The sequence below is a fragment of the Neodiprion fabricii genome, chromosome 6, assembly GCF_021155785.1.
Source record: "Neodiprion fabricii isolate iyNeoFabr1 chromosome 6, iyNeoFabr1.1, whole genome shotgun sequence".
Lineage (NCBI taxonomy): Eukaryota > Metazoa > Arthropoda > Insecta > Hymenoptera > Diprionidae > Neodiprion > Neodiprion fabricii.
In genome coordinates, this window is record NC_060244.1 from 16,964,869 (window position 1) to 16,992,858 (window position 27,990).

The following is a 27,990-nucleotide window of genomic DNA, read 5'->3' on the forward strand; positions in this document are numbered from 1 at the left end:
AACAGCCCGTGAATTGGCGATATTTTGAGTCGTGCCCTGACGAGGATTGCGAATACAATGAGCAAAGCGTGAACAGGGGGCAGGGGGGGGGGAGGTGTGTAGTAAATGCCGATTAAGTGATCACAGCGACAGTCGACATCAATAAGCACGCGAGGTAGAGCATGTTCAAGAAATAGAGATCGATAGGTGATCGAAGATGGCCGGTGCACTATCCCACTTTAGTAAAGCTGCATTGGTTTTCCTTGTAATTTTCTTACGGGCAAAATGCGGCTTTCACGACGAAGATATGGTCGAAAAACTGGACGCCATGTTGAAGGATGTAAAGACTCAGAGATATTCTCGGGATACGGACGACAGTTTGAAAATATGGCAGGAATACGAGTTTGGAAGCGGTGCCGGGAATCGCGAAGGTAGGAAAACTTGTAACTCATTTATTCAGCATTTAACATGGATGCAATAATTATTTATATCTACGGTGCGCTAAAAATTTTTTCACACTCACAATATATTGTAATTATTAATAGTACGGAATTAAAATTTCTGTGCATATTGTACATGGAAATAATTCTTCTTGTTATTATTTTCATTGAATTCGCATTATATTGGTCAATTGTTGTGTTGAATTCTTGGCAGATGAAAATGAAATCCTCTTCATTGTAGTGAAAAAATCATATCAGAGACGATGTTGCATACACAAGAATAACTTTTTTTTTGCACCGACAAGTAGGAAAACTATACGCAGAGGATGGCAAATCTGTTTTCATTTTGAACAACACTTGTGTCTTGCTTATCGTTTAGGTATTGAAATGAAATTTGCTCAATATGAAACAAGCAAGCATTATCTGACGCGAAAATAAAATTTATCGAGGTGACAAGAATATCGAGATAGAATTGGGTGACCATGCACGATCGTTTGAAGAAAAACAGAAATAACAAATGTTAAAATTATGTGGCACTAGAGTATTTTGTTAAAGATTCGAAATTTATTTTTTATAGTATTTGTATAAAAATCTTAAAACCGGAGTTGCGATAAATCTTTCAAACGTTTTAAAGCCAAAATTCTCAAATTTTGCAAACATTAACATTCTAACTGAACAGCCGCAGAGTATTGTTGAAAACGGTTTCATTTTCAATCGGAATTAAAAGTGTTGACTAGAGTTTTGCGCTTTTTGATTGAAATGCCTGTTTTTCGAACATCATGTTTAATTTCCATCACGAATTGCTTAGTATTTATAAGTTCATTTTCATTTCAACCCATATTCTCAATATAATGCACGATGTTTGCAAAAGTATCGGAAACAAACCTCGAAATTTCTTGCTCAGTTCGTATTGATAACGAAATTGAAACGGTTAAAAAATTCATTTCAATGTAGTCATCTAAACCGTTACAATTATGCGATTTTTGACGGTTTTAGGAAACTGCACTAAAGTATTTTAAAAAATTTCTGAAAGTCTGTCAATGTTTCCGAATTTCGATAAAATCTCACAGTGATGTAGGATTAAAAAAATGTTCCCTACAATTAGATCACACATAAAATTCAATATACCCAATATCACATATGATAAGGTCCGAACGGTTATGAAAAGCACTTATTTCTTCAGAATATTAACCAACGATGTGTAGTTTTATAATTATCCACTGAAAATACCTTATTTTCATATTATGTTTTGGAAGCGATTAAAGGAACTATTTTCATTTTTCCATTTCAAATGCAAATTTCACAACATTCTGTATGTGCGTAGAGTTTGTCTGTAAAACAAGTGACTGCATATTTTCAATAATATACATATACTAAATACCATTCTACATATCAGAATCATTGATTGATAAAAAGAAATTCTACAATCACGAATATTTACTCAAGCATCACCTTAACCTTGTTTCGTATGTTATTCTCAGTCTTCACCCAACATTCTGAGTACATTCGTAAAAGCATTTCTACCCATCCATGCATTATAATGTCACAGGTTCGCACTCAAGAGGGGCTGTCTGTAAATTGCGTAAGGTTTTAAAAGTACAATTTTGCGAAAAATAAACCTGTCGTAATTCAATGATGGCCCCTAGTTAACTGCACTACAGCAATCTGACGTACCTTGCTGTCGACTAAAAAGCATAGTTACGGGAGCATATATATTATATATTTTACATGTATATTTTATACATATATTTTTTATTTTTTGCATGTACGTTATATTAATTATAAACCTTATCATATATCTGTTATCCTCAGTAGAAATACAAATATTAGATTCGTAATAACTAAAATTTGCTTGATATGTATACCGAGTTATTTCGGCGATGCGCTCCACAGGTACCCCTAATTGTAGGCAAGTCGGTGTACAAGTTTGCTCTGAGTAGCTGCGCTTCCCTTTTGTCATCACTATCCGGCGAAACTCGGAGCTGATCAGAACGGAATTGTATCCTGATTTGCCTATAATCAGGGCTCCCTGTGCGCGCATCACGTAAACAATCCGGCACATATATTCACAATCAGATTAATGAAACGCTGACTTACACCCTAGAGCTAATCGTCGCGAACATAACAATCGAGGAGGACCCAATTCTGTCAACAATCGGCGTGACCGGCTGGCAGTATTCGGCCGGCGTTCGCGACGGAATCTTGGCCAGCAGCGGGGGGTCGAGTCTCTGGCTCTGTTTCCATAGCAACAAAGATGGCCGCGTCCATCATCGCGCTGTTTTGACAGTTACCGGCACTATTTTGACGTTCAAAGTGATCGCTTTGCTCGAGCCTGTCGCGCATCAGGAGCAAATTTTCGCCATAATTTGCATCGAGGCCGGCGCTGAAACGGAAATTCTGTGGTACAAATATGCAGACGAGAAGTTTGAGCGAGTTTCATCCTTAGTCGTCTCCAGGCGCGTCGAGAGGTTAGAATTCTTTCAACACAACCGACGCAACAAACTCCTGCTGCTCACCGAACAGATGAGCTACAACAACGCCGACTATTCATCCCTCGAAATCTATGGATTCAAGTTCGTCGGCGGTCTTCTCGACTTGTGGTGAGTCTTTTGCACTTTTACTGTTACAATATTATCGCTGATGCCGTGTGTGCTCAAAACGCTGTCGTACGTGGCTTCTGCGTTTCGTCTTGGATCTTGCTACGGCAGTTCGGCACATTATTTTGAGCTCAATATTTGATTCAATACTGGGATTTTCAGGTCATTGTGAAATGCATTTAGAAAATAAGCTTGCTTTCTTCATACGATTACATTTTGAGACCGATGAAAACTGTGCGATATTATTGACGCGCTCTGTTGTCTCTGATTGAGCATTCGTATAGAAGGAAATCTAGTTATTGCGATGAAAAAACCACGATACTCATCGCAGAATCTTGAAACGACATCAAAGTATTTTCTAACGATGAATGTAATCTTGAATTGCATAATTGATACGATGATTATACCTCTAAATTAGTTTCTTTCTCGGTTACCATGTGCATACTTATTCAACGCTGATGCGTCTTCACGTGGCACAGCTATTTACTATCTAGTGGAACTGCGCATAGGTAATGTTGCGATGAAAATATTGAGACGGCAAATACTATAATATTCAGAAGAAGAGAGTGTTCATACAAACCACTGCATGTTAGGAATATAAAAACGATCTTCTAGGAATTAATTTTTTTTTGCAGTTTTGAATTTGCAATTTATATCTTAGCAGAATATGCTTACTATATGCGTTTGTAAGTTGAGCTTTGGCGTGAAAAAGTTTCGCAGTGATATCAGAAAAATTTACTCTTCCTTTTGTTCTTATATGTAACATGCTTTCAATTTTTTGTAAAAGTTTGTATGTTTTTTTATATACTGTATACGTTTCAGCACAATTCTGTTTTTCGAAAGTGATAGTAAAGCGAAGTATCTGCCGAGTTTTTTACCGTACAAAACGTTGTTTTGAAAAAGAATTTTGTCTTTATAATTGGTTCTTAAGTGCAAAAACAATATTTTTGCAAAAATACTGTGCGAATTGCACTACTTTTTTTTCTCAATCCCTGGCTCTGGTTTTCTCTAAAATTTTTGGAACCGTTCTACGTCTTTCTATAACTCTTGTTTGTAAACCATGCCATTTGTTTGAGCAAAGTTCAGCCATCAGCTTTTCTGTCTTTGTCTGAAAAAACCTCACTTATCCCTTGGAACCAGCAACTCTCTTTCGTAAGCTATGATATATTTTCGAACGATTAGTTGATCATCGTTAGTTTGCTGCTAAAGATTACTCACTGCGTCTTGTAGGCTTTGTCAAAGAATTTGGATGCCGAAAGTCTCGAGGTTTGAGATCTGCTCAGTCTACGAAGAGACTTTCCTCAGTGTTCATAGTGCGAACACGATCTCGTTTTACGAATTCAAAGAGAGCGAGACGAAGGAAGGACTGTTCAAACCTACGCAAAATATCACGTCAAATGGCTTCAGGAATTCGGTTTGCTTTGAAAACGGGTACACGGAGTATCTGATCATCTCCGGTCCGGAACCAGCCCTCTTTACTTTTATGGAAAACGAATTTCTGTTCGACGTGGAGATGGAAAAATTGCTTAGCGGTGAATCATTCCTTCCTTTTTTCAAACTTTATTTTTTTTTGTTTTTCTGACACGCTACTCGTGGATTACAAATGTCTGAGACGTACAGTCAGCTCCAAAATATTTCGAAACGCAAACATGACGCAACAAAGGTTTATAAATGAAAACTGAAGCTGACAAAGTTACTCAAGTATTATTGAAAAAAATTCCCTGTGATTTCGAAGTTTTTTTCAACTCTGAACTTCAACTGTAAAAACCATGCTATTTTAACAGCATCGGAGAAATCACGTTGTTCAATTTTTTTTTCACCGAAACATTTTATTGTTAGTCCAATTTCGATGAAAAATAATTTAATTTATTTATAACTACCCAAAATCTAACTCAGACGATATATGGACATTGCATTCGCGATTAAAGTGAGCAGTATTGTTAATAAAAGTCTGATGTGCAATGCAGATTTTTAAGAGAAAAATCACGGAGAGTAATAGTATTTATATGAAGTTGTAATGCAGCGTTACGAGGTCTTTACAATTGAAATTCAGCGTTTTTAAATTTTATCCCGTGTCAGGGGAACTTTTCTAGTCATTTCTAATCAGATTAGGTCAAGTGAGGTATTCAAAACTTATTTTCGTCACATTTTCGTTGCAACCACTTCCTCGACATCACTGTACTTTTGAGACGTACCCTTTAACTAAACCTTACCTCAAATTAGACTTAGGTGAAACTTTGTGGGCCCAATGCTTGCCAGTCCGAACCTATAGAGAAGAATGCCTCCTTCTTGTGCAACTGAAGAACCTCACAGTCGTCGGGTTTTCTTGGCAGGGTACAAAATTCCAAATCACTCATCTTCCGCCAATAAATATCGACGATTTTCAACTATCAAAAATCACTCCGATACCGAAGTACGGATTTTTGTTTGAGAATAAATTGGTCAGAGTCGATACCATGTTGTCAGATTTGCCTCGACCCGTGCTCGATGAAATGGAGAAAATATTGCAGCTCAAGAATTCTCTGGAGGTATCAAATGAAAATTTCTCAAATAAATCCAACTAGGTACATTCTCATTTCTACGTCGCAACGGTGCGAGAAATTTTTTTGCAAACGGTCAAGTTTTCATGCATTTTCCAGGAAACATTTATGAAGCAGGAATTTATTTTAGACGAGACGACAAAAAGGTATGAGAAGAGTTACCATAAAAATCCGGTGATCACTGGGTTTTGGAATTTATCGAAAGTCGACACCGAGGCCGTGACGTTTTCGCACGAGGTCATCTTCGAGTCTCTTAAAGTCGGCTCAAAATTATTCTCTAAATTTGACGTAGCGTCAGACCTGAATATATTCGATCAGCGGTTCCGAATTTTGGAAGATAAAATGGAGAAAATGAAAATCATCTCAGAGACAGCTCTGCGCGTAGATTCCCCGGAGGTTAAATTGAGCAAAGGTTTTGTTCTGAACGGTGGAATGGAAGTGCGGGGAACATTGCACGTGAAAAAATCGACCCTGAAGTTCATCAATAACTTTTCGATCGAGAATATACGCAATGACTTTGTTAAATATGACAAAAAATTGGTTATCAAAGGGCGTAAATCGTTCCCGTCAATCGAGGCAACCGTTTTAAATATCGCCAATATCAACGGGGTGCCGAGAAACGAATTTATATTCGACACCAAAAAGACGAACTACGAAAATGTTGACTTTACCGACTTGAATCATTTGCTCGTTGAAGGTAGTCTCAATTTCACCAGCATTAACGGATTCTTGTGGTACAATTTGATGAAGAGTGTTGTGTGGAAAAATCAACCCGCAATTATACCAGGTCTGACGGTTGTTTACGGGGTACGTGAATATCGGCAACTCACTCACAACTCACGGTCGTTTGACCGATATCAGGAAAAGTGATTTACGTTGGTGTATTTTTGACAGGAAATCATTGCTGACACTGTTTCGGTGGCGACTTTAAACGGTCTCAAATATCCCGCAGGATATGTGCTGCAAAACGGTACGAATAAGGCGGAAATTATTGGCCGAAAAACTTTTGGTAAACTCAAGGTAACGAATTTGAAGGGAATAAAAACGATCAATGGTATTCCGTACGACGATTTCGTTGTTTTGGACAAGAAGCAGAATTTACCCCACCAAATAACGTTTAAGAATTTAACGATAGAGGAAAATTTGCAGGTAATTTTTTACCACCGATTTTTTCTCACTCAAGATCGAATCCGTTTTCTATGGAAGTTCTGACGTTTCAGAACCTGAAAAATGTTGTGCTTTTGAGAGAATGATGAACAAAAACTTATCGAAAGGTTTTTTATCTTGGATTTATTCTCAGAAAGTTATTTACAGAGTTCACGAATTAATTTTAACCTACAAAACACTGTTTATACAGAACGCAGCAGCGAGTTATTGATTTAAGAATTTTTGTTTTTAACGATCATTGATCATTTAAAATAGAATTCATTTAATCTATTTACGAATGGTTAATTTATCGATAACAGTGATTGGATATAATTATTGGACGGTATAATTGTCACCAAACTTGTTGGTTGAAACAAATTGTCTTGCATTGAGAATATTTTTTATACCTTGAAAGACACTAATGCCACTGCAACAATTTGTAAAAGTTCCAGGATTTTGAAAAACTCTATTTCGAGATATCGGAATTTCTGATGGATTACGAGTTTGCAATCAGCGACGCTAACGTAATAAAACATAGAACAACAAATTTATTTTTTCCAATTTTAGAACACCCGAAAGAGTTGAATTTGAAAAATATCAACATGTTCAGCTTTATTACGGTTTAGCAGGTTGATGTCTGTAAAAAAAATAGTTATTTTGCAACATTAGTATTGCCTGAGATTCAGTTAACACTAATAGCGCATCAGATTTTGCAAATTTAACTCTTTTCTGAAACTACAAAATTGTTATATTTCTTTCCACGTTTCGTTACGTTAACCTTGCCAACTTATACGCTGAATATAAGTCCACATAAAATGTGAATTTAAGTACTAATTTTTTTTTTTATTAATTTCAATCAATTCAAGAAGTCCGGAACACAAGTTTCTGTTCAATTTCTCTACAAGTTACAGATATTGAATTTTGAAACAAATATTAATGGCTATACATACCTATTAACTTTAGTTACGTTTCCTGAGTCCAAAAGAGATTCGGTAACTTTATAAAAACAGCACTGTTACAACGTGTCTGATTTGCAACGATTTCAATTAATATCCCGACTTTAGATCGACGGACGTATAACCGGTATCAAGATAGATCTTGAAGAACATCGTTTGACGCTGACTGACGTTAATGCCATTACCGCCGATACGATGTTCACAAATTTGCACGTCAAGGGAAATTTGATCGTTGAGGATTTGGTAAACGGTAAGACCTTGTCCGACTTTGACGATATAATTTGGAAGAGCGATGAGTACGCCGTTATTACCGGGCACAAGACGTTTTTGGGCAACGTTCATATCGACACCAAATTAAAAGTTGCATCAAAAAAGTACAACGGGCACCTCATCGACGAATTCGTCACATTTAGTGGCGAACAGGAATTTCCGAGTGAGTTTTTGCGTACGGCGATCTGCAGATCCGACCGTTATTCGCGCTCCAACAAAAGAAAAAAAAATATGTCCCTTAATTTTTCTAGATTTGAAAAAAATCTCGACCCACGTAACCTTCGATAAACTGAAATGCAAGCAGTTGAACGACTTGGAGAATCACTTGGACGGACTCGCGGCGATGGGCGGCGGGGATTTTTCTAAATGCCCTAAAAAAAAACTGATATTCAAAGTGCCCCCGATTCTGGAAGACCTAAGTTTTCGAACCATGAACGGCAAGATTTCAGCGCGGGATTTTTCCGTCAAGTTTTCGCAGACTTTTCAGAACGTGTTATTCGATGATCTAGAAGTGGACGAACTTTTCGCCGGCTCTGTGAGTCCGCAAATCCTAAACAACGTAAAGTTCGACGAGTTTGAGGCGCGCCGGATGTCGGTTACGAAATCTCAGGTCCTTACCGGAAATCACAGGATAAATAAGCTGAAAGTTGGCTTGGTTAAGGCGCGACGGATAAACGGCATGTCTCTTACCGATCTCGACAAATTCCGTAACGATTTCGAGGACCTCTTTGACCGGATATGGAACGGAAAAATGGCGATCGACGCCTTCGTCGTCAAAGGACGAGTCCAGGCGGGCAAAATCAACGGCCAATCCGTGGCGGAAATTCACTCGCGGAACGGGCCGAGGAACGTTTATGTTGACGACGGTTTTTACGTCAAAAATTTGGAGGTTCGTGGTTTGGTGAACGGGATAAACCTGACCTCGTTTATTTTGGACTCGGTGTTCAGGAACGAAAAGGGCGTCGTTCTGACGGGTGAGAAGACTTTCGACTTTCTGGACTGCCAGATCCTCCAGGTCCCGATTCTGAACGGGGTTCCGGTGGAAAGTATCCTGAACTCGCGTCTGGACCAAACTTTGACCGGGCCGGTTTTGGTCAAGGGAAACGTTCGGGTCACCGATTCCTTCGACTCGGAGGGAAAAGTGAACGACATTTTCTATCGACAATTGGTCGAGAGGCTCGCCTATCTAAGGAATAATCACACCTTTAAACTTACCGGCCATTTCCGGTTTCCCGACGCCGCCGCGGTCGAACATCTCCGAGTCAACGGGCTCGTCCAGGGACTCAACTTTGGCGATTTTATCGCCGCGACCGTCAACCGAGATGAAAATTTCGTCGAAATTGCCGGTACGAAAGTATTCACCAATTCCGTAAAGTTCGCGAAAAACTTCACCATCCTCGACGAAGTCAACGGTTTGGACCTGACACCATTCAATCAAAAGGCTCTGTTCGTCGACAGAGACGTTCACTGCGGTTTTGATGTAATTTTTGAAAACGATATACATCTCGGCGGCGATTTGATTGTGAAAGAACATTTGGACACCGGGACTCTGGCTAATGTTGATATCGAGGAACTCGAATCGAGCGCTATATTTTTGAACCGACCCTCCTATGTGCAAGGTAAATTTTAAGCAATTTGTTGAACGTTGGTTTAGAATATTACGTCGTCACTTTGATCCCATTTCTGACACCAGTGTTGCAAAGAGTTTTTACCAATATTCCTTGTCTTACACGATCATCGGGGATTCAGTAGCAAATTTATTTCTCCTGCAATTTTACGTGCAGACGTAACGATTGTTTCGATCACTTAATCGTCAGCGTTTTTCAGTTTCTTCTCGTTCGATCAAAAAGTATACATATTGCGAAAGTAATGTGATTACTTATCAGAAATTTAAGTCCGGGCTCACCGAAATTCTATCAATTTTCGGCAGCTTAGGATTGTTATTTTTCAATGAAAGAAAATTCGTCCAATTATTGCTTATACGAAGATTGATAATCGATTTTTTGAAACTCTACGTCAAATTTTGATCCTGATTCAAAATTGTTTTCATTCCTGAAACAAAATATGAGTCATATATAATAATTTGGGACGTAATTCTGTATATTGTAATGTTTGTAGGCCCCGTTTGATAGTATGATTTTAATACGACGGATTTTTGGATTTCTCAGAGATCTCAAATCAACTAAAAATACGAACTGCTCGCGACTTTTCGTGTTTGACATTCTTGAATCATAGATCAAACTACATCTATTTTCAAACATTGTAGGAACGGTATGATAGGCAAAAATTTGGAAAGGCGCAAAATGAACTGTAATTTTTTTTAGTGTAGCGGGAAAATTCAAAGGATGTTCAAAAACAGTCGTTCTATACAAAAAATTGCAATGCGTTGCGAAATTTCAGTGCTTAATTCGGTTAAAAAACGTAAGAAATTTAATTTACAGTTGCAGTTATAAAACCAAATCGAAAATCGAGATAGATAAAAATTTAGAGACTGTAAATTTTCTGTGGGTTTTAAATCATATTTATGATTATTAATCACGTGGTTTTTGCGACTTGGTAATTTGCAGATTGTAAAAAAATTTATACGAGTAGAAAAATATCCCCACTATACATTTGGTGACGTAAATTTTTTCGGTGATCGAATCCGCGCGATTCAACATATAATGATTTCCCTATTCGAGGAAATATTTACAGGCTCTACGCGTCCGAAACAGCTGCAGATTAAAATGAAACCAGTCCAAGCCTTCGAATAAATTTGAACACTCGCGTGGACTGTTTGTACTTCGAAAAAGCAAATTCTCATGGCAAAATACGTGGTTTCATGCAGAGCGATATCCGTTCAAATAGAATTCTTCGCGTGTATGCAAACTTCTGGTGAAATCCGTTTAAATAGCGGAACGGTTTATCAGGAAGTGGACCTACTTAAAATGAATCTATTTTGTCCGTTAGTATCCACGCCATTCGGTTTACATTTATGAGATAGTCGATTCGTAACTTAAACTCTGAATAAGCAAATTGAGGAGCTTGGTTGGCTAAAAATCGATGATTTTTATTAACATCATCATGATATAGTCTTCGATTGAGTATTTATAAAATTACTACATTAGTGAGCGATTACGAAAATTACGCAGATTTATAGATTTTACTCTACCATGGTACATTTTATTTACAAGGTTTTTTTTTTTTAAATTCACTGAAACAGACTTTTTCTTTGTTCGGTATTTGATTCAATAATCAATATAGCCAATTTGTTGATCACAATCGGTATTGATACAATGTAGTAAGATTAAATATTCAATGATATCAACACGATGAACAAAAGGGTTACCGTGAATTTGTATAAAATAGGCTTTTTTGAATAAAACGAAACATCGTAGAGTGAATTGAACGAATCTATTAGATGCCACTTTGAAGCGATTCGAAATCAAGCATTCATTGAATATCGCAAGTTTTTGTTTCTAATCACAGTATTTACTATTTTTGTATTTTCGAAGACGTTTTTATGGCTTGCGAATATAAAAATTTGATAAATACTCAATAGATAACCATCACTTCATGAAACGAATGAAAAATATTCATTTTTTCCCCGCTAACCTTTATAAGTATTCCGGGTACAAATCACACGAAGTGAAATGAAACTTAAGGTTCTTATTGCTGTCGAAGAGTTCGTTAAAAAAAATTGAAATCCCGATGTTGTAGCACAACCATTTTCGCTTTGAAAACCGAAAATTGATTTCAGGTGTCTTGACATTTACAAATGTGACTTTTGAGTCTAGTTTGACCGTTGGTTATTTGAATGGCATAAACTTGAATGACGTGATTTCGTTGAAAGAAAATCAGATCATCTCCAATAGACTGTCCTTCGTTGATGTCACCGTCGAAAATTTGGGAATTACGGGAACGGTAAACGGGCACAACATACATCAAATATTTACCAATACCTTTATGGTAAGTAAGTTTCCGTTTGGATCTTATTTTATTGACGTTTATTCAATATTTTTCAACAAACTTCACCTAATTCCCTGTCCTTCCTTTACTCCATTAATTCTTTATGTTGTTTTTTTTTATTCTATTTTCACCTCAGTTATCCGGTGACCAAACAATTAACGGAAATTTAGTGCTACACGGAAATGTGCAGATACAAACGAACTTTAATGCGAAATGTATCAACAATATCGACGCATCACAAATGGCCACATTAGATGGCGATGAAAAACTTACTGGTAAAATATCACTCGTTTTTTTTTTTTTAATTATTTTTTTGTACGCTTTTTCATCTTGAAGAAAATCGCGTTACATGCATTTCTCATCTCGACTTTTGTGTTTCTTCCATTTTTTCTTTCATCAAGTGAGGCTAGAAGTTGAAGATTGAGTTAGAGGAAGATTTTGAATGAACCATAAAAATTTTTGTGTTCAACGATTAAGTAATAAAAGGTAATGAAAAATTTGACACAAGGTTCTCCGTCTAATTCGGGGGATTTCTTTTCCAAATCAACCGTTCAAAAGGCTTAAATCTAAAAAATGTCTAAACGCATTTATGGACACGAACTGCCGGTCTTGTAATAATTGGTGCGTGGAATCGCCTGAATTACACAGACCGCAATGCATGTAAGTAATGCGGGTTGAGGTTGTGCAGGCGAAACCTAAATTCTCAGGGGGGCTTCGAATTATATCGGAACGTTGTTTTACGGTCAACGGATACGTATTGCGCTTCGCGTACTGCACAAAGTGTCACGAGAAACGGTAAACGCTGTTTACTTAGTAGAGAATTCGTTCGCTGTGGTCAATTGTACGTCTTATCACGTTTCAGGTACCTTCCAATTTTTGAGTCCGTTAATATTGAGAAGAAATTTACACGTTTTTGGACTTGTAAATGACATTGATCTTGCGATATGGGAAAGCGAAGCGGTTTACACCAGTTTTCCGAAAAAACAATTGGTCTCGGGTGATTGGCTCATTCGGGGTAACGTCACTTTTGAAAAAGACGTCACGGGAAGCGGACTCTTGAACGGTATTAACGTCCGAATTTTGTACGACGAATTGGAGAAACGAAAATTGGAAATCGACTCGGTAGTGACAGGTGTAAAGGTACGGTAATATTGGAAAAAAAAAAAAAAAGAAACACCGCGTTCCTTGCCAATCAATCAATAATGCGACGGGAACCAAATGCAGCGTAAATTATGATTCAGACACGTTTTGGTTAAACTAATTACTTCAATTGATCAATGCTTTAACATTTTTACGGAAATCAACAAGTCACTATTTTTTCACAAACGTCAACTGGTTATTTCACAAGATGTAAATTTAGTCGTTACTCCGATGTAAATTTTTCGAAACTGATATTGTTCAGCAGAGAAGTAGTGAGTTTGAAAACAAGAAATTTCAAACCACCCTTTCATCGATGGGTTATTAAAAAACCCGTGGTTTTCTTCTTCACTTTTTACGTCTTCCGATCGAAGTTAGAGCATTGCCGAGCAATTTTTCAAATAATTAGTTGCATCAAGACGGTGCAGACTTCTCGTAGTGTAAAAATTCTCTGAGGGTGAGTCGAAATTTGATATCTTTTCGGTAATTTGGTGACGAGACAGTCGAATCTTGAATATTCGTCAAATTCGTGTGTATTCGTAAGGTACGATGGTTTTCCTAAAAATTCAAAAAAAAAGAAAAAATAAAAAACGATATACTCACACTGTAAACAAGAGGTGAGATGTCGATTATTCCGTTCAAATTGCTCGAAAATGATAAATATGAAATAGATTTGTTCGATTTAACTCGATGATGGCTCCGTTTTTCTGAAAAAAACTGTTTTTTGCACATTTACGTAGACTTTTTTTTACTCGTATTAAATTTGATAATCGTGGTTATTAATCAAAATAAATATCAAAGCAATGTTGAAATATTTGCTATCAAATTAAAGAAGAATCCCTTACAATTAGTAGTAAAGCATAGTCTCCTCAACAAAATGAACCATTTTCGAATGAAATCAAACAAATTCATTAGATTTTTCGCCATGTAAAAGTGATTTGAAATAAAAATTCGAAGGTCTCTAGTTTAAAATAGTTTTATTTATTCATTTCTTTGTGTACTTTAGGAAAATATCCGTAGCTTACGAATACGTGAATTTAATAAATCTACAATTCGTGATTATCTCATGATAAAATAAACGAGAAAGTATTGATTCTTGACTCAACAACCTCCTTGATTCGAGGAAAGCTTGATTCAAATTACTGATTTTTCTGTTGCACTGATTGTTCAAGTTTTTCGATATATAGTTTCAGCAGAATGGCTGAATGTGTATTTTCTGTATTTTACAAAGTTCACTCTGCAGTCACAGAGAATAACCTTTTCAGTATAAAATAAATCTAGTAATAAAAAAACAATGTTTTCCATCGGTTCTTGGTGCAGCCATTGTCCATTGGTGGTTTTTTGGAATCCAGTGATATTTTTCTCTTGAGTATTAAAACACACTCATTATTCGATATTTTATCGTAAAATTTTACTCACAATCAGTCAATCAAATTTCAGTTCCCTCAACGAACCTTTTTTTTTCTCTGTATATTTAGCTATAAACTCTGTTTGTGTTCGTCTCGTTTTTATTTATCCACTTTTTTTATCTTGTAAAATTTTACTCAACTCCTCGTAGATGGATTTAAAAAGTACTTGCCAGGATCTGATACCTTTACAAAAGTATGCCAATAACCAGGTATACAGATTTAAATACTTCGAGTATCTCCAAATCCTCGAATTCGATATCGCGATCGAAACTGCTCATCATTTCGTAGCTGCGGATGGCGGTGAATATCTGTTGATCAACTTGGAGAATTGTTTTTTGAACACATTCATTTACAACGGATCTGGCTTTACTATCGTATCGAGCAAGCGGAATTTCGACAACGTCGGTAAATGGATCACCTTGGAGTACGAGAATCAGATTTATATCCTGACTATCGGAACCGGAATCTGTGGAATGCGTTTCGGAAACTTGTGGAAATTTGAGGAAGACACATTGACTGTTAGTATTTAAATACGTATCATGCATAGTGGACCGATCCACCAACTTTCGGAATTCCGATCGGGCTGTAATTTAAATATGTTACAGCGTATACCTACTAAGTTATTTGAATCCTAAAACTTTTGAGGTTTTAAACCGATCAGTTTTACCACGTTTTTGAATTTAGTCACTGCTCTCAAATTTTCGGCACTTTCTATATTGTCACAAAAATATGACCTCATGTTTTTTTCTCTTTTCGCGTGAAATAGTCTAATTTTTGTGAAAAGGGAACCCATTCTAAGGTAAATCCTCAGAACCTGTTAAGAATGCTCATTTTTTTTTACCTTTATTTTCAGTACGCGAAGGAGTATAAATAGAAATTGTGTTTTTTTTTTGTGTGTTAAAGGAGAGATGTTTCATGATATAGTCTAAGATGTCTTCTCCTTTACACGAAAAGGTGAAAATAAATTATTTTTCTGGATCTTCGTAAGCAGAGAATTAACAAGGTAAAAATGTGTTTTTTGCAGTTCCTAAGGATCACTTTCCTCAAAATGGATTTCATATTCAAAAATATCATCTTTCCTCACACGAAAAAAATACGCGACAATATTTTTTCCGACGTCGCGAAGTGCTGAAAATTTGATGACAAAAGTTGAATTTAAAAATTGATCAATGTGTTTCCCATGAACCGTAAGATTTAGAACCCTGAAAATTCGTGGATTTTCATGTCTTAGTCAACGAACACATCCAAATTGAAGCGAGATAGAGTTTTGACTGTAAACAGTTGCTCGAAAGTCGGTCAATTTCGTTTATTTACTTTTTTCGTTGAAAAGTTCCGCCGACTGTTAGATTTGCGGCCATTAAATGAATCGAGGAGAGGAAACAAACATCGCGAATCAAGTTTCGCGCTCTGCACGGGAAATTCACTTTCCAATACGCGTTTCTTTATCGCCGGGCTTCGCATTATTGCACTCTCACGAGGCTCGATTCTCGTTTTAGCATATCTTGGATCTCGGAAGCATTAACGACGCCAAGAAGATCGGCAAACACGCATTCCTGGTTATCTCCAAGGAGAGATTGGAAAAGTGGTCGATCGAGGATTTGCATCGCGGCTTATACGGGAATTCGACTTCGTATTTCCCGGCCGATGAACGGATGCGGTTCGTTCCAAATACGGACAGAATATTGCTCGCCGATCAGGATCACATTCGCGAATTTCACCCCCTACATCTGAATCACACCAGCATCTGGAACCACTTTAGAGACAGTTCGATTTTGGGCTTGCAGGCAGGCGTTTTCCGAAATGAAATGTTCCTCTACTACGACGAAGGAGTCAGTGAAAATAACGCGTTCGTAAGTCCGAACTTTTTTGTATATTCAGAACACATCATTTTTCCGATTTTAAGAGGCAACACCGTTGTGAGAACCTTAAAAAAAAGCGCTTTTGTGACAATTTCTTTTTTTGAATGGAAGAAAAGCTAATGAGATAATAATACTTAAAAAAGTTTTTACGCATATATTTAAGTATAATATAAGAAAACTATTGTCAGCAAATATTAAAAAATAACGACATTGGAGCCATTCTTGTGAGACATGTTGAATTCTGCGGCACGCGGTGTAACTGGTGCAAATTTGAGTCTGGGAAAAAATATTACTTAATCTACATATTTATAGCTAGTGAAATGCGTGGACGATTTTCGACAAGTTAGTGAAAACATTATTTATTAATAAATGATCGCCCTCCTTTTGTCAAAAATTTAACCTCCTTTTTCAAATAAACTCCAATTACACAAAAATCAATATTTTTAGAATTCCTTACGCATTTCACTAGCTACGAAAACGTAGATTAAGTAATTGTTTTAGAGTCAAATTCACACGAATTAAATACGTGCCGCAGAATTCAACGGGTCTCGCAAGAATGGCTTCATTGTCGCCATTATTCAATATTTGTTGATAATAATTTTTTGTATTATACTTCAATATATACCTGTTAACTTCCTTGAATATTATCATCTTATTACCTTTTCTTCCATACAAAAAAAAAAAAAAAAATGGAAATGTTAAAAGGCGTTTATTTTAGATTTTTACATTGGTTTTACCCCGCAATGCAACCTGAGAAAATTCCTTGCACAACCTTGAAGTTTCATTTTTTTTTTTGTTTTTTTTTTGGCAAGCTAGAAATCTTACGATATGAAACGAATTTTCCGAATTTTAGAAAAATAGATAGCTAAAAATATATTTGTACAAACAATTTCTGATTCTTTTCTTTTTTTGCTGTGAAATGATCAAAACTTCCTTTGTATACTCTGAGTATACACTTTTTTTGCGAAATTCATGTCGTGAAAATGTATTTTCAGTTTTTTACTTTTTCGGTAATTTCGCATTCCATTCGTTACCTCATTAATTTTTAATACTTTTCTTGAAATTCCGAAAATATTTCGCAGAATATTATCGAATTCAAACTAAAAGAGAAACATAGTTTTCCAGCATTTCGGATCGAATGAATCTAAACATTGTCAATACGATAACAGCTAAAGATGCAATGGTTTAGCCGAAACAAAAAAAGAAAATAAGTAAAAGAAGTAACAAAAATGGAGCTTGTTGAAAATAGTTACCTGGTTTGAAAATCTACAAAGAAAAAAATCACTGTGGTTTTATAGACTTCATATAAAGTTTTCGTGGGATTTATCGAATTTCTTCGTTCCTGCTTATTCTCTCTTCGATTCCAGATATTTGACGGTCTGTCGGTAAAAAAAATACGCCAGTCGATTCCAACTCACAATCCAAAATCATTTTTGGTAATAAATTTCGACGGTTTTGTCGAGACATTTTTAACCTTCGTTAAAAACGGTCGGAGTCTTGAGATTTTCGAGTACAGGGGTGAGTCGAATAAGAGCTGTTACTTTATACCTCACACGATTTTTCGATAACACGCCGCAGTGTTGATAACAAACAATTACCCGTGCAATAAATACCTAAACGTTTCTTCTCCGGCGTACACAGGAATCGAGGGCTTCGTTTACCGAGAAAGTCTGCAAATGTCAATCGATAAAACGTTTGGATTCAAACTGAGAAAAAATCCGGGTTTGTCGAAAAGAAATTTCGTCGGTGCTGTGCATAGAAATAGCCTGAAAATATTAGAGGCTAAAATGTACGGTGAAAAATTGGATTTGGAATATCTAACTTGCGAGGATTATTAAGATTTTTCCTATTATTACAATTTCAGTCCGCACATAGGTATAATTAATTATACATATACAAATCGCATTATTTATTTGTAATTATAATGGGTAACTATGTGTTACCACACCGTATTATAATCGTATGTTAAAAAAAATTGTTTATTACATTATCTTTTACGGTATGTTATCACTGTTATTAGATTATTATTATTATTATTATTATTTAAGTTCAAATAATGCAATACCTGCGATAAGATTGGTATAAGAAAACGTCACACATCTTTTTTTTTTTTTTTGTTGCTGACATTTGAATAATAATACTACACCCACTTGCCATTCCAACACATTCGCTGTATTTATTGAAACGCTCAATACGCGACACGTGACTTTTTCACAGGCAATTCGAGATATACGACTTTGTGTTGTGTGTGTGTGTGTTTTATTTTTATTTTTTATAAAGTATAACCCGTGGCTTCTGATTCATCAATAAGTCCCTCCGGATCTTTTTGCTCGGTAAAAAGCGATGATTTCTTTATCGATTTCTTGGTCCCCGGTTAGCGGTAAAGATTTCATAAAATCGTCGTCCTCCTCGAGACCTTTATCCGGATTCGGGGTTTCCGTCAGTGCCTGAAACTCTCCCGCAGGCTCCGTCAAATCTGTCTCGTCGCGTTTTTCTGGGGTCGAAATTAACCCCGAACAGCTTTTTTCGCACCACGATGAATTTTCACCGTCCGGTAACCGGCAACGGCTCAGGATATCCGCATCATGAAAGTTTTCCTCCCGTTTTTGGCGCTCGGAATGAATCTCGGAATCTTCGACAGACCGCAGCAAGTCCTGGAGGAACTTCGAGGGCAAAAAGCTCGACATCACGAGCGAAGCTTCAGCGCGAATCGAACTTTCGCCGGTTGAACTCGGCCCAGAATTATCGCCTACGATCGGTATTCGGCGATTCGAGTTCGTCAACGTCGGCGAATTCAATCCCGATGACCTTGAGGCCTCGGGTTCATCGCCAGGCTTTCGAACATGACCGGAATCCGACTCCTCGCTCGCCGTTTTGATCGTCGCCTTGCGTTTCTCGACATCCTCGTTCAGTTTCAGGCACTCATTGCTCAGGAAATCTGAGACTTTCATTCTGCGTCTGGCTCTTCCGGATTCGGACATCGCCTTCCTCAACGGCTTCGAGGGCTCGAAGATCTCCTTCTTCGTTTCCTCGTCTTCGTTCTTCGGCTGCGACCTTGCCAAGGTGAGTGACTCAACGGGCGCGAAAAGATCTTTCGAATCTCTTCGAGGTGTCGGATCCGAGTCCTGCAGGAGATTCTCCACGGCATCTGAACACGTTTTGACGATTGGCTGCTCTTGCTGACCCGAAGATGAGACGCTCTTGAGTTCGGTCACTTCGGACTTTAGGTTCTTGAGCAAAGTCAGGTTATCGGAGAGCCGGGATTGCTCGCCCTGGAGAGCTTTGTGCAACGTGTGAATCTCTGCTCCGTTCAGGATCTGGGGGTCACTCATCCGCCTCCGAAGGTCGCCTGCAACACCAAACACGAATCCTTGGAATTCCGAAACGCGCAAAGACACAAGATACTGAAATTATGTATAAAAGCTCAGATGTCGACGCTTCGCTATAAGTTGTTTAGAAATCGTTGCGAATCTACCATATTCGTTCCGTTTCACTCAACGGTGACTCATATTATTCATAAGACTATTCGCTACAAATCACCGGAACACGTTTTTTTTTTTTCCATCACGCTGGCGTCATTAAATATTTAAATTCACAACATCGGACCGATATTGATTATAATCATCAAATACCGCAAATCTTTGCGATAATTTTCTCAAGTCAGTAAATTTTTAAACTATTAGTAATTGGTTTGAAAAAGTTGTTGAATGTTTTCTGTATCTTTTCAATTTTTTTTTATGCGTTTTTCCCATCTTGTCAAAACATTTCCATTAATCGAATGGTATTTCCTAAATCGAATAGTAAAATTACAGATTTGCAAAGCAGATTATTTCTCATTGGTTAAAGATTGCAATCTGTTGATCTTTTGAACATGCCAGTATATTCGTCTGTAAAAGATTTCTACAATTGTGATTATGATTTTGTTTTAAATATAGTTTCAGCCTAAATCTCGCTTCTTTCGAATTTGAAAAATACAGTATCGTTCTGCTGTCGTTAAATATTAAAAAATATCGTAATTGCGAAAGAAATTAGCCGGTATTCCATTCTTGTAGTGAGGGCGGTAAAAAAATGTGACTCCTTGGAATTATTGACGGGTGATGAATAAAGAAAGGAAGAAGAAAAAAGAAACAATGGTTTTACAGTTTTCATTGGTTTTACGTCTTGTTGCGACTTGTTTTCCGCGAATGGAAGAAAAAATCGAGACACTGGAGGAAAACTGTGCGAGGAGAAACGAATATTACTAATAATTATGCTAACCAATCGACGCCTTGCCGATTCTAATCAATTCTGCAACGGACCTCGCCTCGGCAATGATATTTCTCAGTCGAACTTTCTTGGCAATTACCGACGCCGTCGGGCTAGTTTCATCGACTTTTTCGCACGTTTGAAATGATCCTAAACAGAGTTTCACACAAGCATGATGGTATTTCAAAGTTATGTACGTATATATTTATATTGCAATGGGTTATTTCTCTTTGGTCGTAACCTGAATCGTTCGCCGAGTAGTTTGACGAGTTTCGTCTAGCTTTTTCAAGCATCTTGACTAACGCGGCTGTAGGTATACGCATTCGTATACGTGTCACGCGTATTGGTGCATGTATATAATTAACTAAATTAAGGAAATTTCACATCACTCGTGCTGCGTGGATAAGCAAAATAAGAGGAATTAAAAAAATGTCAAAAAAGAAAGAAATACCAACTCATACCAAGTGATTACGGATCCGCAGGCATTATCGATGGTAATTAAATAAGAATTTTAAAAAAGTTGACTCACCGGTTAGTTTAAACCGCTCACGTATGTACAATATTAATAAAACGCTCGAAGGATACAAATCTCCTTGTCTCGTTGGATGACCAAATTTCTGTAATAATTCACGTTTTTTTCCGAGCTTTCGTCACCTGTTAAACAATTGATTTCTTCATTTTTTGACCTCAATTTACTCCGTAAAATGTTCAGGCAATATCTTATCTTCCTTTCGTCGTTTTTCCAGTCGATCGTTGCGAAAGCAGATTGCAAAAATTTGTCCACTTGATAATCGAGGTCCTGCTTTTCGCTCGGTGTTAGTTCCTCGTTTTTCTGTACAGAGTTGACTTGAAATTTGATACAAAAATTAATCGTTGAAGTACAATGTATACTTACCGGCTGATCGGTAAGCAGTGCTAATTGCTTCCTCAACCTCTCCACTTCCATTTTTAAAAATTTATTCTCGTCCTCTGCGTTTCTCTCGAAGACGAGGTTCACGTCGTTTTTAATTAGCGCAACTCTTTGGGAAAATCTACACGTGGAAATAGTTTCCTGTCCGCGAAATATGGTCGTTTTAATCATTTACAAGATTGACGAAAAATTACTGCTAATTTCAACTATAAGCTACACGCACAATGAATTGTTCTAGAAAATATACGAAGATTCATCATTTTGACGTTGTAATGACAACTTGAATCAATTATTTCCCCTGATATTTCGGTGAAGAAATCAAACCCACCAAAAATTAATTAACATACAGTAGTGTCCGAAAGTTCTAGATCACTAAACTTGTCGAACTTCCGATCGAAAGGTTAGATATCTCGACAAAAAAAAAAAAAAAAACGTAAATGAATGAGATGCCAGGTGGTATTTGAAAGTAGAAAGAATCAGCTTCGTTATGCTTTTTTTTTCAATTCTTTGCAACGTTTTTCTTTTTTGTATTCGCTGAGTAATTAGTTGAACATGGATGTTTTTCTCTGTTACAATTATCATGCTTTCACATGGAAGATATTTGAATAAGGTGATATTTGAAATTGAAAAATTGAGATTCACGTTGTTGTTTTTTGTTTCAGAAAAGTGTTTCTTTTTCTTCTCGCAGAGTTTTTGAACACAAGTTCAGTACTTTGAAACTGCGTCTTTTTGTTCATAAAAAATGTGTATTTTTTCCTCCCACTTTAAGTTGCGCGTTGGAAATTGTTAAGATTTTTTTTTTTTGTTGTTCGTACTTTATATCGCAAAAACGCAACACTCACAGAAATAATTTCAAACGTTATATTATCGTATAATATCTAATACCTAATTTGCATTAGAAAATGATACGCGTCTGACCTCTAAATTAGTTCTACTGATGCTCAAGGTCGCGAGCATCGTCGTCAGGCAGTTGCCGCCGAGACTATCCCTCAGGATGGCTGTTAGAAGAGAATTTCTGGAAGAATTTACATCCCGTGATAAAGTTACAAATTGAACGTACCGCGCTGTCTTTTATTGATACTCGACATACACGCGTTACGTAATCTTCTTTGAAAAAAATTTCTTTTACCTGTAAGGTATATGGCTCACGTTCTGCTGGCCGAGACACACGATTACCTGTTCCAGGTAGTGTAAACTCAGGTTTATGTGCTTTGCTTCTGTCAATATGCTGCCGGAAATACAGCATTTGTAGACGCGTTCTGATCTGCGGAAAGGCACCCAGTATACAATCGGGATGATTGAAGAGAATTAGAAAAGGTTCTAATGACATTGATTAAAAAAAAAAAAAAAAAAAAAAAACAATTATTACGAGGGCGAGTAATTAATAGATTTTTTGGGAACAATGATTGTTTGATTGACATATTAATTGAAAAAGTGAACATATAAAAATATTAATCAAAGTCTAGAATTAACCGATTAATCGCTCTGCCTTAATAAATATTATTGAGAATTATATCGCGGATGATATATTTTGATAAATCTATTGGGGCTGATGAGAAAAATAATTACTTAATTAGAAATTATCTATATTCTGATTTGAATCAGGTGTTTTATATGCAGTATTTTCACCGTTTAGGCTTGAAAACAAAATTTGTAGTCAACCTGACCTCGTTTTAGAACGAGAATATTTGTTTTCACTCTTCTGATGTTGATTTGTAGATAAAATCTGACGAGTTTCATGTAGCTCTTTTTTCTTCTTTTAAATTGCGTCATTTTTCCCCACACGCAATACTTATTGTTATGTATAAACACAGTTTTTATTCATCATAAATAGAAATAATCTGATTGTAAAGAATCAACTCAGATCGTTCGGAATTGTTCAATTGTGTCTCCGAACCAGTTTGCAAGTGTACGCAAATTACCGTTACGATTTTGACGTCATTTCCTGTTTGAATACGAGTGCAAATGATACTGGAATGTTATTTTCACTTTTTTCAAAGCCCGTGCATGTATTTTGCTGTGGAACCAGAGTTGTAGAATTTCCAAGTGATCAACGAAATAATCAAGTTTTCCGCGTTTGCCATGGAGTACAAATTTTTCAAAAATCAAGTGTTTAAGAGGCGCGTCATACACGCCATGACACCGATAATATCGAATAATGTCGGATATAAAATCAACGGTCTATTAATAAACTAAACATCCCTGGTAATTGCACTTTGATCGCAACGATCAACCGAATTAATTCTAGCGAATATTTTTGGCGTGGGTACATAAAATAAGAAGTGACTAGAAAAATGTTGTTTCGAAGAGTTCCTAAAAAATGTTGGTAAAATGGATATTCTCACAAAACAACGGTTTGATCAGTTTATCAAATTTTTTAGTAAACGAGGCCTCAACGTCTAAAACTAAATTACGCAACAGTTGAATAAAAACATAGCACAAGTAGCTGTAATAAAAAAGAATAGTAATCGGTACTCGATTTTTTGGTCACAGCAACAAGACTGATTTTTAATTTATACCCAGAACTAAATTTTTGGTCATGGCAAAAAATGGAAATATTATATCTTACCCAGCGAGATCGACGAGATGCATTTTAGCCTTCTTCAGGTATTTTTCAGCACCGTATTGCCTCACAGATACGACTATTGTGAATATGCAGTGTGATCTCGACGACTGAGGATTCATCGGGGTTTCTGCTATGGCTCTGGAAAAAAAGAGATCGTCGCCATAATAATCACGGCATTTCATTCGGCATATATTGTTATTATAACGCGGAGAAGAATTATTACCTCTTCGTATCCCCCAGAAAGAGAAGTGCCAACGCGTCTTTCTCGTCCTCGACGACTCGAAAGCTCAGATTCTTCAGGTGGAGTCTACCGGCTTCGTCTTCTTGAATCGTCACGCGACTGGAAAAGTCAATTTTCTTTGCCTTTTCCCTCGATCAATTTCATTCTACTCATACATTTATCCAGGCTGTGCGATGAAACGATTGATTCTTTTTCAACCAATCGATTAATCGGTGTTTTCAATGATTTAGCCCTTAAACTATTCGTATTTTCAAACATTATCAATATTTCCGGGGAATCGGCGCTTTCGATTGATCGCTTTTGTCGATTAATTACTCAATCAGGAATCCCGATTATTCGGCCTTTTCAATGAATCGCTCAATCGGTATTTTGGATGAATAGTTTTTCTGACTCACCGATAAATCGACCCTTTCAATAAATAGTTCTGTCGATTTATCTTATCGTCGGTCCCTTCGATTAGTCCTTTTTCGGTTAATCGATTAATGGCACATACCTAATATTTATTGAATTTTATTTTACATTTCTTTCTCTGTCGCGATTTTATAATGATGGAACAAATCAGGAAACTGCAAACGTTCAAACGAGATCGCCTTATTAGTGGCGTAACTCGAGGTAACCAGTTGCTTCTCACAACATCTTGACTCTTGAGTGCACGCTGCTATACCGTACTGTATACTCGGTCTCCGGAGACCGAACCGTAACAAGACTAGAAATGCAATTACTTTTTTACTTTTTACAAAATCCCTTGCGTTACGTTGTAGCGAAATCCAGAGATTTCCATTTAAGGATGATCGCATACGTAAGTTACGATACGTTACACAGTCCTGTCGGAACATTTTCCAAACGATTTAGAAAATGTGGATCTGGAACATTTCGCTCCATATTCAATTCCAAAAGATTTGAACTTCCTCTACACAAATACAAGGTGTTTCCGAGTAAACGCTGCAGTATATTGGGTTGCCTACCACCGAGGGGCATAAATATCGTTAAAACAGACCTACTGTGTTACCGGTACTTGGCAACACGCAAACGCGCTACCTGCCGATAAATCGATAGGTCTGCCTTAACGATATTTGTGCCCCTCGGTGGTAGGCAACCCAATATACTGCAGCGTTTCCTCGGAAACACCCCGTGTATGACGAAAGGTTAATGAAAAACTACGTGACTTTCAAGATATTGTACCAAATTAACAATTCCCACGAATTAAGAATATTGCGGATGACAGTGTGAGGGAAGAACGTTACAGTATACATATTGCATCGTGTTTTGACCCAGAAAAACGAAGAAAGAAATTTGGCAAAATAGTAGAACCTCAATGGTGACCTAATTGTTTTTCCCTCTCGATCTATGACGATCATGTATGTACTCGTATACGGAGGTTTTCGAACCGCTGTTTATTTCCCCAGTTTTCGGTAACGGTATTTCATCGTGTAATTCCGTCACGTGTCCGGCGTGTAGATCGAGTCTTTGGGCACGCGTGTGGATTGTCAATTAACGATAGTCAGTTTTATACGTGGGTGAGGCTTACGGAAGGTCTTCCAGTTTCGCGACGACCTCGTGTTTCGGATCCAACAGGTCGTAACCATTCTCGTTGTAGATTTCGAGGTATGCGATTTCTACGGAGTAGAGGTTCTCCGGATTCTGCATTATACACACGTTATACACATTATACAACTGTAATATCATCTATAATATTCCGACACCGAATTCTTACCGAGAAAGTTCCGGCGCGTCGTTATTATCATAATCGCTTATGTTAATTGTATGTTTGCGGATTGACATCCACGCGCATGTTATAGGTAATTTCATATTAATAACCTTTTGAATAGTATGAAAAAGGTGTTGAATCGTTCTTGGCAGGATGCCTCGATCCTCGTATCCTTCCGAATCACCTGTTATGGAAAATGTTTTACCGCTGCCCGTCTGAAAAGTTCATGTTCAGTCGTATCGTTCACTCTGGTAAAACATATAGGCTCAGAAAATAAAATTTATTCAATTACAAAATCTATAATGGTCGTAGTGAAAATTAACATTTGGCGAAATTCATTTCTTAGTTGCAATTTACGAATGAAAACTGTGTATTTCAACTGGGAAATTGGAATTAATTGTCTCACATGATTACCTGACCATAAGCGAAAATAGTTGCGTTGTAGCCGTTCAGAACGCTGAAACAAATTAATCAAATTTACTTTGCACAGGTGATTTGAAATCAGATATTTCACTTGCTACAACGTAGTTTTGACCAGGATCTGATTCCTCCTGAATCCTGGATGACAGGTACAAGTTTTAAACCCGGGAAATTCAGTTACAGACGTTGTTTAATGAAAAATCAATACCGTTTTGTTAATTTGATGACGAGGCAGTTGAACGATGAAAATTTTTCGCATTGATATATCCGACAGGTTACGAAAATTTTCATTAAAAATTCAACAACAATAAATATACTAAACTTATAAACAAGAGCACAGATACTGATTTTCCTTTTCAAATCGTTTCGAAGGGGTTTAAATTTTAGGAAACTCGTGCGATATCATTCCAAAGGAAACTATTTTTCACAGATGCGCTTATACGGATTTTTTTTTTAGCTAATTTAATATTGCCGTTTTTTTATAAAAATCAGTATCAGCGTAATCTTGAAAAAATTAAATATCTATCGAGACCAAATTGATAAATACAAAAAAAATTTCCGATATTACTCGGTTATAAATCATTTCAAAGTGATTTAAAATGAGAAGCCAATATTATATCTAAGCTTCAGTTTACAATTTTAGTATTTTTTTTCTTTCTGAATTTTTAGAAAAATCAACACAGGTCGAACATACGAACGAGGAATTATTTATCGTCTTGGAGAATCACCTCACAGTGATTTCAGACTTTATTCGACCAGATTTCACGACTTTTGGTGTTTTGCAAAATTTTACGTATTTCGTCGAAATCACTTTCCTAACCGATCGACGTTAATAATCGATTCGCAGCTTGCACTCGGGTGATATATAATATAAATAATAATTGCTTGGAGTTCCGAGTATTCGTACCTCTCAATTACCGGCTTTGCAACATCTTCGAAAACTTCGTCCTGTCTGGCAGCGTGATCAAAGATTTTATGGAATCTGAAGAAAGGTAATACGCACTTGGATTACTCGAAAATTTTTAATCACGAAATTGTCTTGATATAACTTACGCAAAGTTCCATGACTCTGGTCTGTTGTCAATGAACTCGTTAATGGATTTCTGGGCTCCCCATAAAACCAGATAATCTTCTTCTACATGTTTTCTGGGCCGCCGATGTATCTCGTAATTCTGCACAAGGGTAACGAAATTTGATATCATTATTCTCACAGGTTAGTCAGACCGATATAATTAATGACCGACCACGACGTTTCTTCGTTTTGATTCCGGTCTCAGTCGAGCAAAGACTTTTATCTCATTTTTCACCATGCTGCTTAAGATTTGTCTGTATTTTATACTATTATTCTCTCTCACTTCTCGTTAGAAAAATTGAAGCAATTTTGACCGAAACCTGAAACCTTTATTTGCGCACATCGGCTGCCTGTCGTCTGCAACATTTTCTCTGCTCTTTTTTTCCGTATGTCCCTATCGATATCTTCCGCCAGTCTTTTATCTCGAGCGAGTTGTGAACTTACACTGCTCTACATCTTGTGGTATACGTCAATAACGACGTAATGACAATTTTTAAGTGAAAATAATCATCTACCGCGGTTTTGGACCGATGGTCGTAACGTGAAA

General features: G+C 36.9%; 2 protein-coding genes across 2 annotated transcripts; one reads left to right on the plus strand and one right to left on the minus strand.

Moving 5' to 3' along the window:
* The first annotated feature begins 124 nt into the window (after positions 1-124).
* Positions 125-18,401, plus strand: LOC124184896. Its single transcript, XM_046575073.1, has 15 exons — positions 125-410; positions 2,524-3,019; positions 4,247-4,548; positions 5,240-5,544; positions 5,656-6,363; positions 6,451-6,705; positions 7,767-8,091; positions 8,180-9,547; positions 11,668-11,876; positions 12,013-12,151; positions 12,739-13,016; positions 14,572-14,940; positions 15,919-16,272; positions 17,649-17,799; positions 17,923-18,401. Exons 1-15 carry the CDS (start codon positions 197-199, stop codon positions 18,117-18,119), a joined length of 5,670 nt encoding a protein of 1,889 aa, XP_046431029.1. The 5' UTR covers positions 125-196; the 3' UTR covers positions 18,120-18,401.
* Positions 18,402-18,543: 142 nt separating this feature from the next.
* LOC124184918 (kinesin-like protein KIF6) lies at positions 18,544-27,681 on the minus strand. Its single transcript, XM_046575132.1, has 13 exons — positions 27,616-27,681; positions 27,425-27,543; positions 27,279-27,353; positions 26,366-26,408; positions 26,062-26,166; positions 25,772-25,884; positions 24,226-24,342; positions 24,006-24,140; positions 22,566-22,700; positions 22,355-22,451; positions 21,422-21,577; positions 21,181-21,358; positions 18,544-19,630 (listed from the first exon to the last, which is right to left on the minus strand). The coding sequence occupies exons 1-13, from the start codon at positions 27,679-27,681 to the stop codon at positions 18,585-18,587; spliced, it is 2,385 nt and encodes a 794-aa protein (XP_046431088.1). The 3' UTR covers positions 18,544-18,584.
* Between the last annotated feature and the right edge of the window lie 309 nt (positions 27,682-27,990).

Coding starts and splice junctions, on each gene's coding strand:
- LOC124184918 (XM_046575132.1), bottom strand. CDS start 27,681: ATGGTGAAAAATGAGATAAAAGTCTTTGCTCGACTGAGACCGGAATCA. Junction 27,354..27,424: donor CCAGAGTCATGGAACTTTGC/GTAAGTTATATC, acceptor ACCTTTCTTCAG/ATTCCATAAAATCTTTGATC. Junction 21,359..21,421: donor CACTGCTTACCGATCAGCCG/GTAAGTATACAT, acceptor AACTCTGTACAG/AAAAACGAGGAACTAACACC.
- LOC124184896 (XM_046575073.1), top strand. CDS start 197: ATGGCCGGTGCACTATCCCACTTTAGTAAAGCTGCATTGGTTTTCCTT. Junction 4,549..5,239: donor GATGGAAAAATTGCTTAGCG/GTGAATCATTCC, acceptor ACCTCAAATTAG/ACTTAGGTGAAACTTTGTGG. Junction 17,800..17,922: donor TGAGATTTTCGAGTACAGGG/GTGAGTCGAATA, acceptor CGGCGTACACAG/GAATCGAGGGCTTCGTTTAC.